This window comes from Haemaphysalis longicornis, unplaced genomic scaffold, assembly GCF_048455015.1.
Source record: "Haemaphysalis longicornis isolate Haplotype H1 unplaced genomic scaffold, Haemaphysalis longicornis Haplotype H1 scaffold_12, whole genome shotgun sequence".
Classification (NCBI taxonomy): Eukaryota; Metazoa; Arthropoda; class Arachnida; order Ixodida; family Ixodidae; genus Haemaphysalis; species Haemaphysalis longicornis.
This window is the reverse complement of record NW_027526225.1, coordinates 54,255,837-54,269,097: the sequence shown is the minus strand read 5'-3', so window position 1 is coordinate 54,269,097 and position 13,261 is coordinate 54,255,837. Positions and strand designations below refer to the sequence as shown.

The 13,261-nt window shown below is 51.1% G+C and overlaps 1 protein-coding gene across 3 annotated transcripts in view; it reads left to right on the top strand.

Annotated features, from left to right (window-relative positions):
* The window catches only part of LOC144162669 (uncharacterized), a 36,616-nt gene that overhangs the window by 10,811 nt on the left and 12,544 nt on the right, over nucleotides 1–13,261 (top strand). For 2 of the 3 annotated variants that reach the window (XM_077693294.1, XM_077693293.1), the window contains exons 5-9: nucleotides 1,263–1,373; nucleotides 2,557–2,863; nucleotides 4,853–5,074; nucleotides 6,721–7,055; nucleotides 8,650–8,885. In XM_077693294.1, the coding sequence (XP_077549420.1) occupies nucleotides 1,263–1,373; nucleotides 2,557–2,863; nucleotides 4,853–5,074; nucleotides 6,721–7,055; nucleotides 8,650–8,885 (1,211 nt within the window). The remainder of the gene's footprint in view (nucleotides 1–1,262; nucleotides 1,374–2,556; nucleotides 2,864–4,852; nucleotides 5,075–6,720; nucleotides 7,056–8,649; nucleotides 8,886–13,261) is intronic. The other variant, XM_077693295.1, reaches the window with a different exon arrangement.

Here is a 13,261-nt window from a genome sequence, read left to right as displayed (position 1 = left end):
TGTGGTGTTTGCCAAAGCATGCTCAATGAAATGGCATGACATGCAGGCCTGTTTTAGTATTTTTGTTTGGTGTATCATATTTGGTTTGAAATGGGTGGGTCTTAAGTTGGGAAACTAAGTGCTGGAAGCGTTACTGTTTTGCTGGTTAGATATTTTGATGCGTGCATCTGTCCAAAATAAGACGCGTCATCGGGGTATCCGAGTGGAGAGGAGGTCGTCGCCCGAATCGGAGCTTTGCGTGAGCTCAGCGCACCTGCGAGGCAGACTGTTTCCCTCACGACTCAGTCAGCCACCGTTTCAGTTTCGTTTTTTGAAACGCATTGGTGCGCAATTAGCGAAGTCAACAACGTATGACGGTGCGCACGCGAGTTTCTGCAAGCGATGTACCCGGCCGGAACCGGCCGAGTTCCTTCATTAGAATCGGCAGAAGGAGTAAGATGCACTGTAGGTGGTTAAGCGAGCCGCCCGAGCTTCCCATCTCCCGTTCTCCGCGCGGGGGACGAGTATGGGGAGAAGTACCACTTTATTTAAAGGGGTGTTACCGGTAAAGCGCGCCCGGTTTGGACACCATTGCCCATGCAGTGTACTCGCTGCGAGTGGCTAGCTGACCGGTCTGCCCGTTTGCCTCGAGAATCCGTCAGGCGTGCGTCACTCTGTGCTGTGCAGGCAGCGACGACTCCTGGACACGGCTGCCGAGAAGGGGTTCTATTTCACGCTCGGCTCGCGTTGCGCGAGAGAATATAATATGAGATGGCTGTGATGGCCAGCCTGCAGCCCGCAGCTTGATATTCGAGACGGCGCGTGTTGCTTCAAAAGTGGCTCCGCCACAGCCACTTTTGCAGCCCATGCCAGACCCCATTGAGCCCTTGCAGTCGGCTCAATGGGTTCTGGAACACCCGAGCATGCGGGCACACCGGCCGCTCAAGCATCTAAGCGCGTTTCTCATTCCATCGGTGAAAAATCAAAAGTCCTTGGCCAGAGAAACGTTGCCGCGGTAGACCTGTGCGCCGCCCTGCCTCACCGCCACCGCAAGCTGTTTTGCTTGCGCCGCTCTCTGTGCCGCCGCCCAAGTCCCCAGAGTGAGCGCGCCGCCGGGAATTCGCGCCGATTTTGCAACGCTGTGGCTACGTCGTGAAAAAAAACGAGAGGGAGGTGGGTGAGAGGCAAATAATGCGTCGTTGCTCGTCGAAGCAAAGCCGCAATCTTTCAGCGAAAAGGCCTGTAGCGTTGTGTTGTTGTCTGTTCTCTCTCCCTGCCCTCAGCCTGGCGCTGCTGCAGGAACAGTTGGCCCTTGAACGTTTGTGCGCCTCCCCGGCGATGCTAGAGGAAGTGCTAAACGGAGGCCTGCGTGCGCGCATCCGCCCGTGCCACGTGTAAGCCCCGACTGCCCCTCGCATGTGCACCGGGTGGCTGCGGTGGCTGGCACCTTGCACGCTCTGCACCTCAGCTGCTGCTTGGGTGGCTGGTCGAGAAGGGTGTGGGTGTCGGTGGTGGTGGACACTGTTTGGCACTGCTGGGAAGAGAGGGAGATCTTGATGATGAGTGACGGGGGGGGGGGGGGGGGAGGTCTGCGCAAAACTTGTAGCACCGATCGAAAACCTTGCGACCAGGGCTTGCGTCATTTCGGATTGCTGCTGCTTGGTGAGTGTTCTCCGCTGCAAGGCACCGTTTGTTTCACCCCTGTGGCGTGCATTTCAATTACTCCTTGTCGGCACTGTGAGTTTTGCCTGAAAAGTGGGTCACTTGATGAAGCATCTTTGGGTCAACATTTGCAGCACAGGGGGCACATACATTCCTTAAAAGTAATGGAAGAGTTAATTGCATGCTGCGCCCACTCTTCATGCCTTGAGTTTTCGGAAAACCTTCCATTTTGTGTGACCAGTGTCTTTTTTGAATTGGTGGCTTGGCCAATTGTAGACTGCAGGCATAGTTGTATGAGCAGCACCATTAATAAGCTTAAACAGAACCTACTGGTGCCGTTTTAAAATGCTCCACCCAAGGGGGCAGGATGTTTTGCCCAAGTGCAACGCCATTGCTCGAGAGATGTGTAAGAGCTGCAGCCCCTTTCCTGGTGAGCTTCGCGAGAAGATCAGTGGCATTCTTCCATTTCCCAGGCTTGGATAGTCGCCAGCCATTGAGAAAAAAAAAAAAGTGCAATGGCAGTTTGAATCGAGCACATCTATCTGGTCAGGGTGGTATGTTCAGTTTTGAAAAAAGAACACGAAAAAAAGACTTGTTTGTGATAACCGTTTGTCACTGGCCTATAGGGAACAAATTTCAAGTATGCTGAGCAGATCAGATGGTCGTTGCGGTCAGAAGTGGCTTCCCAGGACTGATAATGAAAGTGGTCTGATTAGGACACGGATTCGTTCCTGGACACGGCAGCCGTGTTTCTGAAGGAAGCAAAGAACAAAAACGCCCGTATGTGTCACCATTTCGGCGCCCGTCAAAGCACCCCAGGTGGTGGAAATTGATCTAGGCCCCTCCACTATGGCGCACCTGGCAGCAGTCGGCAGACTGGCACCAAAGGCGGCTCTCTCTCTCTCTCCTCGGCAGGTCTCCGCAGAGAGGGTGCGACTCTCCGGATGGGGCCGAGTGCCTCGAAGGCCTCCAGGAGTGCATGGTCGGGCCACCCCACCGGGGGGGCGGGGGCGGAGGAGGTGCCTTTCCCGGCCGCGGGGGTGGCCGCGGCGGTTGGGGGAAGCCCCCCTTCATGGGGGACATGCGGCGGCCCGGGCCTCCCCCGAAGAAGAAGAAGAAGAAGAACAAGCTGTCTGCCCGCGGGGGAGGCAACAGCGGCAAGCGCGACGGTCCCCCCAAGCGGTCCGTCTGCAAGTTCTACCTGGACTCCAAGTGCAACAAGGTGCGTGCTTTCTGCATAGGGCCCCAGCGGGTGTCTACGCCCCCCCTGTCTCAGTTTTCTGGTGCCTCTGGGCTCGGTCACTGCGCAAGAACTAGGTGGCTGCGGCAGCGCAACACTCCCTCAAGAGGGCTCTTTTTTTCTCGAGACAGCGGATGCGTGTCAGTGTCAAGGAGCAGATGTCACCAAAGGTTGTGCTGGGAGATAAAAGGAAGCTGTCACATTACGATGGCCAAGGTGCGTAGCCGCCTATTGCACCCTGAGCTGCGCTTTTTGGTCGCAGTTGATCCGGGGCTATGTTCAGGTGACGTTAGCTGCTGCTTCAGTGTTTGTTCTCCATGCCATCCGCGAGTGTATGCGCGTGTTGCTTATGTTTCATAGGTCTTCTGCTTCGTAATGAGGTAGTGGGAACTCAGAATGTGCGGTCCTTGTCTAAGTGAAAGGCACTGAAGGGAATTTGTCCAATGCTCACCTATGGCTGCACTGGGTTGTTCAGCCCACTGTGGATTGCTCACTAACAGGGGACCAGGGGTTCGGTTCAGTTCTGAGGGATGAAGAAGGCCGTGGCTCTGCCGTTTGCTGCAACCACGGAACCAACTACTGCAGTGCTTATGGGGGGTGCTACACACCAAGGCTACACCTGGGTAGCGGGCTGAAGTTAATAGCAACGGTTTAAGGGGGCAGTTGGGTCTTTGGGGCCGAAAAACGTTCAAAAAAAGTGTTTTCTCAAAAATGGCATTTTTGGCCTCCACGGCCATTTTTCTATCAATCTGTAAATTTCCTCATCAAAAGGCACCATATTTTGTTGTTATTATATTATAATAGCATTTTAAAGTGCGCTCTACAGCTCAGTTAGCGCAGAATTCGATGGTGAAATGGCACTTTTTTTGCAACGCAAAGCTAGCATTTCATCCTCAAATATCTTGGCACCCAGAGCAGGTACAACTTTAGTTCTTTTTGCTTCTGATACCGAAATGTGTGAAGAATACAAATTTTTCAAATGGAGGCGTTGGAAAATTATTATTGTGTTCGAAAGCTTGAAAGCCTTCGAAAGCTTGAAAGCCTTCGAAAGCTTGGGGAGCCTCCTACATGAAAACGACGTCCCGTGGCCGCAGGCACCGCCAATGTCTCAATTGTGAACGTGAAACTTGAACGGAAGAGCCAGGCTTGGCTGGAGGAGGAAGGGCTCATGGATGCGTGGTCTGCGGTAAAGAAACAGAAACTATGCGGCACATGGTGTTAGAATGTGAGGGTATCTATCCAATTCTACATGAGAGAAATATTCTGCTTCCAGAAGCCCTAGGATTTAAGGGTAGCAGAGAGAAGGTAACTTCGAGGCTGTCGAGGCAACAAAAAGAAGATTAGAATGCTGGTGGACGAAAACCAGAAAGGGGAATATTGCCTAGGGTAGCTACTACCTGTAACACGAAAAAAAATTTTGTGCCTAATAAGCTTTTTGTGCCTGCCCTAAGCAGCGCTAGTATTGAACCAAGAGTGGAAAACATAGGTATATCAGTCCTTTTTGGTAAGATGACACGTCATCACCCTGCTACAAAGGGGAAACCAATAGCAGTCGATCAATCAAAGGAAGAACAGAAGAGCTTGGCATCGTTCAAGCGCTGTGGCATCTCGACGAGCCCTGGCAGTTGGGAAGACCATCAGCGCCTGGCCTCTGCGATCACGGGGGTACCCCAAGCTCGAGGGGGTCTGGCAGGCGAAGCGCTGCAGCTCGTGGTCGACTCTGACAGCGACGATGAGGGAACAAAGTAAACGCGTTCACTCATTTGTCATTTTCACGCTGTGCACCAAAGTTCGCCCATCTGGCATTTGTTATTAATGTCTCCGCGGTATTGATTGGCGGTGTGGCCGCCACTTTTTTGTCGTTTTTCCACACCCGACCCGAAAGATTGCCCACCTCGTATTTCTGACTCGATGTCTCGGCATTCTGGTGGGTGGGCATCCCCGTTTCACCTGTGCTGTGCCTCGTTGCAGGGTGCGGACTGCCCGTTCTCGCATGACGCCCCGCAGACGCGCAAGGCGGACCTGTGCAAGTTCTACCTGGGGGGCTACTGCGCGCGTGGGGAGCACTGCTCCTTCATGCACCAGGACTTCCCCTGCAAGTTCTTCCACACGGGGGCCAAGTGCTACGCCGACGCCTCGTGCCGCTTCTCCCACCAGCCCCTCACCGACGAGACCAGGCGTCTGCTCCACAGGGTCAGTCGCCGCTTCCCCGACCTTGCAAGCCGTGCGGGGTTTCTTTTGCCGGAAAAAAAGGCGGGGAGTGTTGGAAAACCTCCCAGTTTGGCGCTGCAGCAGCGAGCGGGCAGGCGTGACGTGGTGTGGGCCAGCAGTGATGTGATCTGGCAGAACTCGAGGCCCCACCGTGCCTGCTGACCTTGATTGGCAGGTGCCGATAGCACAGACAAGGTCGTTGAGGAATCGCTGGAAAGTGGCAGCGCCACTGCTTCATGTGTCTCCCTTTCTCTCTCTGTCATTTGTTGGGGGTCTGCGATAAAATTAGCATCGTTGTTAAGCAGGACAAAGCAGTGTTTTGTCTTCACCTCCTTTAACGTCTGTGATAGGCTCCACACTGCACGTAAAAGTATCTAAAACAATGAAGAAACATGGGTAGAAGTATCAATTTGGAACGCAGAGAACATATTTTTATTCCTATATTCCTAACTCAAAACTGCTTGCATGATTATTAGAAGTGCATGGGAAACATTGCGCAAGAAAGGCGATATGGCTCGCGCGCATCGCAGTGATGCTTACCGCACGCAGATCGTGCTTTGATTATCCCTGATATGGCTTGTCAGGTCGCTCTTAAGATTAAATCTAAAGCCGCAGGCATTAATTACAACTACTGGCGTTCAATAGTAACCGGTTTCGCAGACATGTGATGCTCCAATGCGCGTCGGCTATGCCGTGCGCGTCGCAGCGTTTGACGCGTCGATTGTTTCTTTCCCAAGGCTAGCGAGCCCACAATCAAAATACAGCAAGAAAAGCGTGTAAACATCGCAAATCCGACTAGAAGTTCACTTCACGAACCGCTATCACAAGCGCCCGCACCGCGTCACCCTCCGGGGTCTGGCGACGGTAGAGTCACGCGTACCACGAAGCGTTCGATGACCTCCGCCTTTCTAGCCACACAACTTCCCGTAATCTGGCTTGTGATCTCAGGCCTTCCCATCGCGATAACGTCCGCGTTGAATACCACAGACTGAACAGAAACTTGGCCGAGCGAAGCAGCGAAAATGAACTCAAACCGCCCATGCTACGCAGCTCAGGCGGCCGCCATCTTGCATTGCGCCGCGACACCCAATCAGGAGGGCCGTCTTAGCGCGCCCCGACGGGAGGACAAATAGCGCTTCAGCATCTATTGCTAGCTTCATTTGTGCATCGTTTCTTTTCTGCTGTTCGTGCGTTTGTGAATGAACGAAGATAAAAAAGACAAGTGGAACCGGAAAGACGAACGCTCGGCCAATCTAACGATATCATAATGGCCGCGCCCGGTGGCACCGTTGCGGAGATACAACGCTCCGAAAATTCCCGTTTCTTTGCCCTTTTGCGCTGAAAGTTTGTCACCGCGCCTGGCAAAACTATTTTTTTATGCCAGTTTGCGACGCTTTTCAGAAGGAAAAACTTTGCAGACGCACAGAATAGGAAACATAGAAGCTGAATATGTGGCTTTAAAAAAAACGATGTTTTGGTCATTTTTCCAAAGTTTGCATATATTCTTATGGCATGGAGAACCCTTGAACTACCCGCAAACTGTCTGCGGTGAGTCCGAGACTAAGAGCCCCCAGCGGGGGGACACTGCACGACATTGTGAGCGTCATGCCACGTGTTTGCGTTTGCAGTACCTGGACAACTGCGGGGGACGCATGGACGATGACATGCTGCCCCCCGGCGGGGGGGGCCCTGACTGCCTGGACTTCCCCCCGGAGCGGCGGCCGGGCGGTCTGGACGACGACCGGGCTGGTGGGCCGCCGGGCGAGGACTTTGGAGGGCCTCCGCCGTGTGCCAAGCGCCCCTCGCTGCTGGGCTCGCCCCCGCGGCACGTGAAGGAGGCGGCCGAGACGTGGCGCATGCAGTTCCTCAGCGGTGGGGGAGGGGGGCCCCTGCGGGGGCCTGCTCCCCCGTTCGGCCCCCAGGACCCGTCCGTGATGAGCCCGCCCCGGGGATTCCCGACCAGGTGAGGGAACGCCCACTCACACTTGCGATAGGAGCGAGTGACGTGATTGGAGCGATCGGCACAGTCGGTGTTCACATCTGCACGGGGCACGAGTGACGGCTTTTCTTGTTGTTGTCTTTTGCTTGAAGCATGACTTTACGGGAGTGTATACAGATGCTATGGCAGGATATGACGCCAGGAACTCTCGTGTCGTCCTTCTGCGTCGAGAGCAACAGGGGTGGCAGAAATTCGTCGAGGCGAACCGCTCTTGTCGCGCGACGAGAGTGCGGCTGAGCGACAGAATTTATTGCACTTTTGCTTGCTCCAGTTGCAGGTGTCGGTAAACCTTTAAGTGACACGTGGTTGTCGCTTTTGAGGCATGAGGACCATGATCAGCGGGTGGCAGTCGCCAGCTCGTTTATGCAAAAGCAGTGAATGGCCCAGGTCAGTGAGCGAAAAAAGGCACTGTCGGCGTTGGCATCTGTAACCGAAAGATGGCTTCCATGTGACTGCAAGGCATTTCATAGCAGGCACGAGCATCATTCACATTGACAGAAACGCGAGCAAAGAACCAAGCTGGCAGGCAGGGGACACGTGGAGAGCTGAGAGTGCTGCTGCACATTCTAGTGCGGTGTTAAACACTCGCACAGCGGCGCAACAGCCGCACTTACTCATGGTGCAAAACTGGAAAGAGCCCTCGGTTGTGTGTTACTGCTTTTGCATTCACAGCCGGTAAGAAGAGCTTAGGTGTCCTCCTTTTTTTCTTCTGCACTTTGCTGCTCCAGCACACAGGCATAGCTTTACTGACTGCGCCAGTTACTGTCGTAAGCTGCTGCTCCGTGCCCTGGCTTGCATCCACCCCTTTGGCATTTGTTAAGGGGGCAGACAACCGATTTTTGTCAAGTATATTTTCTCTATCCCAAATGAAAGGGCATCACCTGAAACACTTTAACCTGGAATGGTTTTGCTGATAGCGCCGTAGAACTTTTGAAATCAGAATTTTTAGATCTACCGTGTATTCACAGGCGAGGCGCGCATGCAGCCAACCGTGTGAGTGCGCCGTCACTCGTTATGTCGGGCTCCGCAAGATGGCGGTACTTGTCCATGCTAAGCCCATGACTGCGTTGCAAGTTACAAACTCTACCTCGCCGAATGCAAACTATTGCCTTAAGTTCAGTGTGAGTGCGATTAATAACGTCTCTGTTGGCGCCACCGTTGAGAAATGGTTGAAACGGAGCAGACGACGCACGCCGGTGTTTCTTTTTTTTCGGCGTGTGGGCGCAGTGGCCAAAGAAGCCGCGCCATGTCTGTGGCGCATCGGCCACGTCTGTGGCTGTTTCCCGTGTTGCCAAGCAAAGAAATTGACAGCTAAACTTTTCAACGAATAGCACCCTGAAGAATGCTGGCAACCATGACAGTGAGATGGTTTTTGAATCGCGCATGAAAACCAACAGAGTTGTTTGGACATGCACGGAAGTGTCGCGTTTTGACACTGCATGGCGCCACCTGTTGAGACTTGAGAGAAAGTTTAGGGCCGCCCGTTTATCTGGCGATTCCATGCACGTAAAACGCTGACCTTGACGTGAGCCAAAAGAGTGCGGCCCTTGCCCTGCAGGCCCAGCTTCTACATGGAGACGATGTCCATGAGCCCGGTGCGGGGCCCGCTGCCGCCGCCGGGTGCCAGCCCACCCCAGAGGGGCGGGCCCTGCCTGGACGAAGGCTTTGCTGCACCCCTGGGAGGAGCCAGTGCCATGGGTGGTGGGGTCCCCCTGCCTCACGGACGGCCCGGTGGTGGCTTTGGCTCTCCAGCAGGCATCTCGTCGCCACCCCTGCAAGACCAGGGCATCTGCGGTACGTTCCTCCTGCTCAGGCGGCCTTTGTGGGAGGCCCGGAGGGAGAGGGAAGAGCGCACCTTTCTCCTTCCACTTTTGGGATGGGGTTTCCGGGGCGTTTTATTTATGCAGTGATGCTACCGCTGCGCCAATTGCGCCAAACTGCGCCCAAGTGTTCTGGCTGCTACATCCTGCTACATTTCCTCTAAATTTGGCGATTCTGCACCCAACCTGCGCCCAAGGGTGTACGCCGACTTTCAGAAACGAACCTAACATCTTGAGGTTCCCCATTGAAAGCGACATCGCGGTGCACCTGTTTTCAGGATGCAATCCGAGCCAAGCCAAGGCCCTTGTTGCAGTAAATCTGTAAATCTGCTATTGTGTAAAAATGAGAGCTTTTTTTTTTAAAAAATTTTTTGTTGTGCAGGCCGCTGCACAAATTTCAATGCAGACATGCTTCAGGAGACTGATGAATATCGTTGAAGGGCGTGCTTTTAGTGATTATCTATCAAGAATGCAATACGTGTCTTAAAATTGCTTCCATCAACACCTGCTCTGAAAGCTGGTTTTGCTGCTCCAAAACTCATTTTTGTCTGCTCCAAAAGCTGCCTCAAAGCGGCCTAAGCTGGTAGCAACACTGTTTATAACAAATAAATAAAATGCCCTGGAAAACACATTATTCACAATGCCCCTGAAGGCCCCCGTGAGGGGTTAATTACATAGGGGGTTACATTAACACGCATAGTGTATATTAGTGCAGTGAAAAGATGCATAAAGAAATAAAACAAAACGAAACAGAAAGGTTCGAGCTGAAAACGCAAACAAATACGCACTGTGAGCTTGAAAAGAATGACAATGTGAATGGCATTGTAAGCAGTGTGGCATAAAATTGAGCGTTGCACGTAGTGATATTGTGCTGGCCAATTGAACGCTTCAAGCCCCCATGGCCACGGCAGTGTTTCAGTGCTTCAGGTAAGGCGGTAGAGAAATGCTTCTGTGAAGCCAGAGAATTCGATGTCCCATCATCGAGTTCCAGGGTTGCTCTCCAGCTCTGAAAAGTCTGTGTGAATCATGGTGAGAGACTCTTTTGGGGGGCCGCACGCCATGCAGGGGTTTCAGTGATGTCTTCAAGGGACCCTGCAGCTTCTGTTTTTGCTTGCACTGCGTAGGCTGGCTAAAAAAAAAGACTTTATCGTAATTCAGTTGAGAAGCCAATATTTATTTCATAAAGCCTGAAAGAAGAAAAACTACCATGCGCGGTCTGCGGCGGCCGCACCAACTAAAGCAGTGATGTCCATACAAGGTGCTACTGTGAGTGAACGATGTCCAAGAGTAGAATTCAAACCAATTTCGGTTTTGGTGTGCTGACTGCTGTGGTAGTTCACTCAGCACAAAAAGTGCTTCCCGCACCTTGGTTTTAGGCTGTAAATAAAAGTTTTTTTGTTGATTTTAATTCCGTAGTGCCTATACTAACCGCTGGGCCGATTGATTCTCTCGGAGGGTCGACAACCCAAGCAGTAACGCAGTAAAGCCAAGCCATCTTGTTTTGGCGTCATACGAAATGTCATAGGAAATCGGCGAGGGGAATGCAGAGGGAGAGGACAGCATTTTTGAATTAATTTTTCTACTGAATAAAGTCGCGTAAACGCGGCGAGAGTGGTCGAAACATGGCCTGGAGACTCCAGACTACAATTTGCGCTAGTAATCCCGCAATGTTTGCAAATCACTTCAGCGTCCTTTTAAGGGGAGATGCGGGTCTTAGAATCCCGAAATTTGGCCAAAAAATCGATTTTTCGAAATCGCCATTTTTGGAAAGTAGAGCTATTTTTCTCCCGGCTGGCCAAATATTCAGACCCAGAAGTACATATTTGAGCCATAGTATCAATTATCATAATATAATAATTGGCTATAATAATATGGCTTATAATTATAATATTTGAGCCATAATATCATAATATCAACACCGGCGGCCGCAGCAATTGGCCAAGATTCAACGCGAAAATGGTATTTTTTCGACGACTCGCCGTTGGGGTTCTACATGCGCTATGGCATCCATCTTAGTCTCATTCGAAAGCGCGTCTTTTAGTTTTATGTTCCCCGCCAGAACCGTTTTGGTCCGTCCGTTGGTTGTGAGTAAAACCAGTGTAGAAACGAGACAGAACACGCTGCCCAATTGGCTACTGACTGCACGTGACTGCAGGGCGCAGTCTCATTGGCTGGGCGCCATGGGTCGTCTGCTCGGCACTCTCATCACAGGGCAACGGCTCATGTACTCGTCTAGGCGAGGACTGGCAAAAGCCCCGCATGGCGTATAAATAAAGTAAATATGTCCATCGATAACCGAAATGAAGAAAGAGCAGTATTAAAAGCGCCTGGAATACGCTTTTCTGCGTGTCTGACGACAACTTATCGTTAGAATGGCGCCGAGATAGAGGTAGGCTTAGCGCCCCCGCAGGCTGCCGAGACGATAGCGCTAGCGATACGATTACGCCTGAGGGTGCACTGAGGTGCGTCTATATTTAGATCAGCAGCACATATAACGAACAGAAATGATAAAGTGGGGGATGCCTCTTGCCGACGGCGCAAGGAAAGTGTGTTCATTCTGTTATCAACGATGCCGCGATGGTCGGCCCGCATTTCTGCGCGCACTTCCTCGTCGGCAGGTTACCATATAGATGAGCGATTTGAGAATGACAAACATTTGCACTGTGCACAATGTGCGCTGGGGATGTGATATACGAGTAGATTAAATCGAAAATGTGGTTATCCGACCCCAAGTACATGCACGTCACAGAACAGTGTGGTGCATTCCGTTACCAGCCCCTTCGTTGCAACTGATTTCACGCGATACAAATCGATTTCATTGCAACAAATGAAGCAGTAACATAACAAAATAAATGTTTACAACTGTGGTGCACGATGGGCACCTGAGCCTTGGTCGCCAAAGAGTGACGGCGCGCTGCCAACAGCGTAAAAATTGAAGCAACGTTCTGGATTTGCCTTTGGTCAGTTTTTCTGCCAAGTGCCATCTGTATGCAGAGAATTTCATAATTTTCCCATCAACTGATTCCAGCAAACTTGGTATGCTCGAGTTGAGCGAAAAGCGAGCTACATTCCAAATAGTTTTTTTTTTTTTCTCTTGCTCAATAGATAAAACTGTCCTTTCTAGTAAAACTTCAACTGCGATTTTTCTCAGCTTCCCTTTTTTTTTTTGCATATGTGCCTAGCCTTACAGACATTTTCAGATTGTTTTTTTTTTTCAAAGGATTTCTACAAACGTTATACCATTGGATCGGGATAAAATGAACTTTGCTCAGTGTGCTTCAATTTGCTCAGTGTGCCTCAAGTAAATGTTATGAGCAATAATAATGTGAGCTCATTAAGTTTTCTGAAAAAACTGTACTTGGCATAATTAGTCTAATTTTATCCAATAAACTAGCTTTACAGGAATATAAATAGCATCATCATAGATGTACTACACATCCATAGCATTTATTTTTTGAAAAATTTGATATATATATATATATAGAGAGAGAGAGAGAGAGAGAGAGAGAGAGAAGGGAAGGGAATGGCCATGCGATTCACTAGCTGATTTCCTGCACTAAAACATGTGACGTCATATGCACAGCCATGCGATTGGCTGAGGCCGGCAAAAGCAAACGCAAGTTAGGCAGGGTTTATAAGCTTGCAGAACGAGCTAGTTTTGCTGAAGTGCAACGCATATTCATTTTACAACAGTAAGAATGGTGGGATAAACAATGGAAGTTGCGGAAGTCGACGTGCACATAGAAGCACCAGTGCGTACTGCTGTTGGCACCCTACGCATTATGCTTGTTATAACTGAACATCAGTGCGGCGCTTTGGGTTGCCCCCGACGACAGTGGCCGATTAGCGTAAGCAACACTGTCTTACGTGACCCTATTTGTGGAACATACCCCACGTCTCACAAAACGAAAAACGAGCCAGCTGCAAATACGGTTGAAACAAAGCAAAAGCGAATCGCGGCACAGAGCGGTATGGTGGCGTCATCTAGGAGGACCGACAATAAACAAGGCTCATCAGTTAAACACAGCGTGCCTCCGCTCTAGCCTGGCTGTGCCGCAGTGTGCTGCCGCAGGCTGAACAGCGCACTTGAAGTTCGTTTGAAGACCTGTGCGTGTGACATTATGGCAGACGTCATGAAACACACCATTTGGCGGGAGGGTCAAAATTTTAACTTAGATTGATTGAGATATCTCAGTGAATTACTTGCTGCTGGAAAAGCATTGGGGCACTATACAACAGCAAATCTTCCATGGCCGCTTTAAATGGGGCACTAAGGTGTGAAAACTAGTTAGCCTGTATTGGTTGATCCCCGTGCTCCGAACATAGATCTCTGTATCTTTTGTGGCAGCA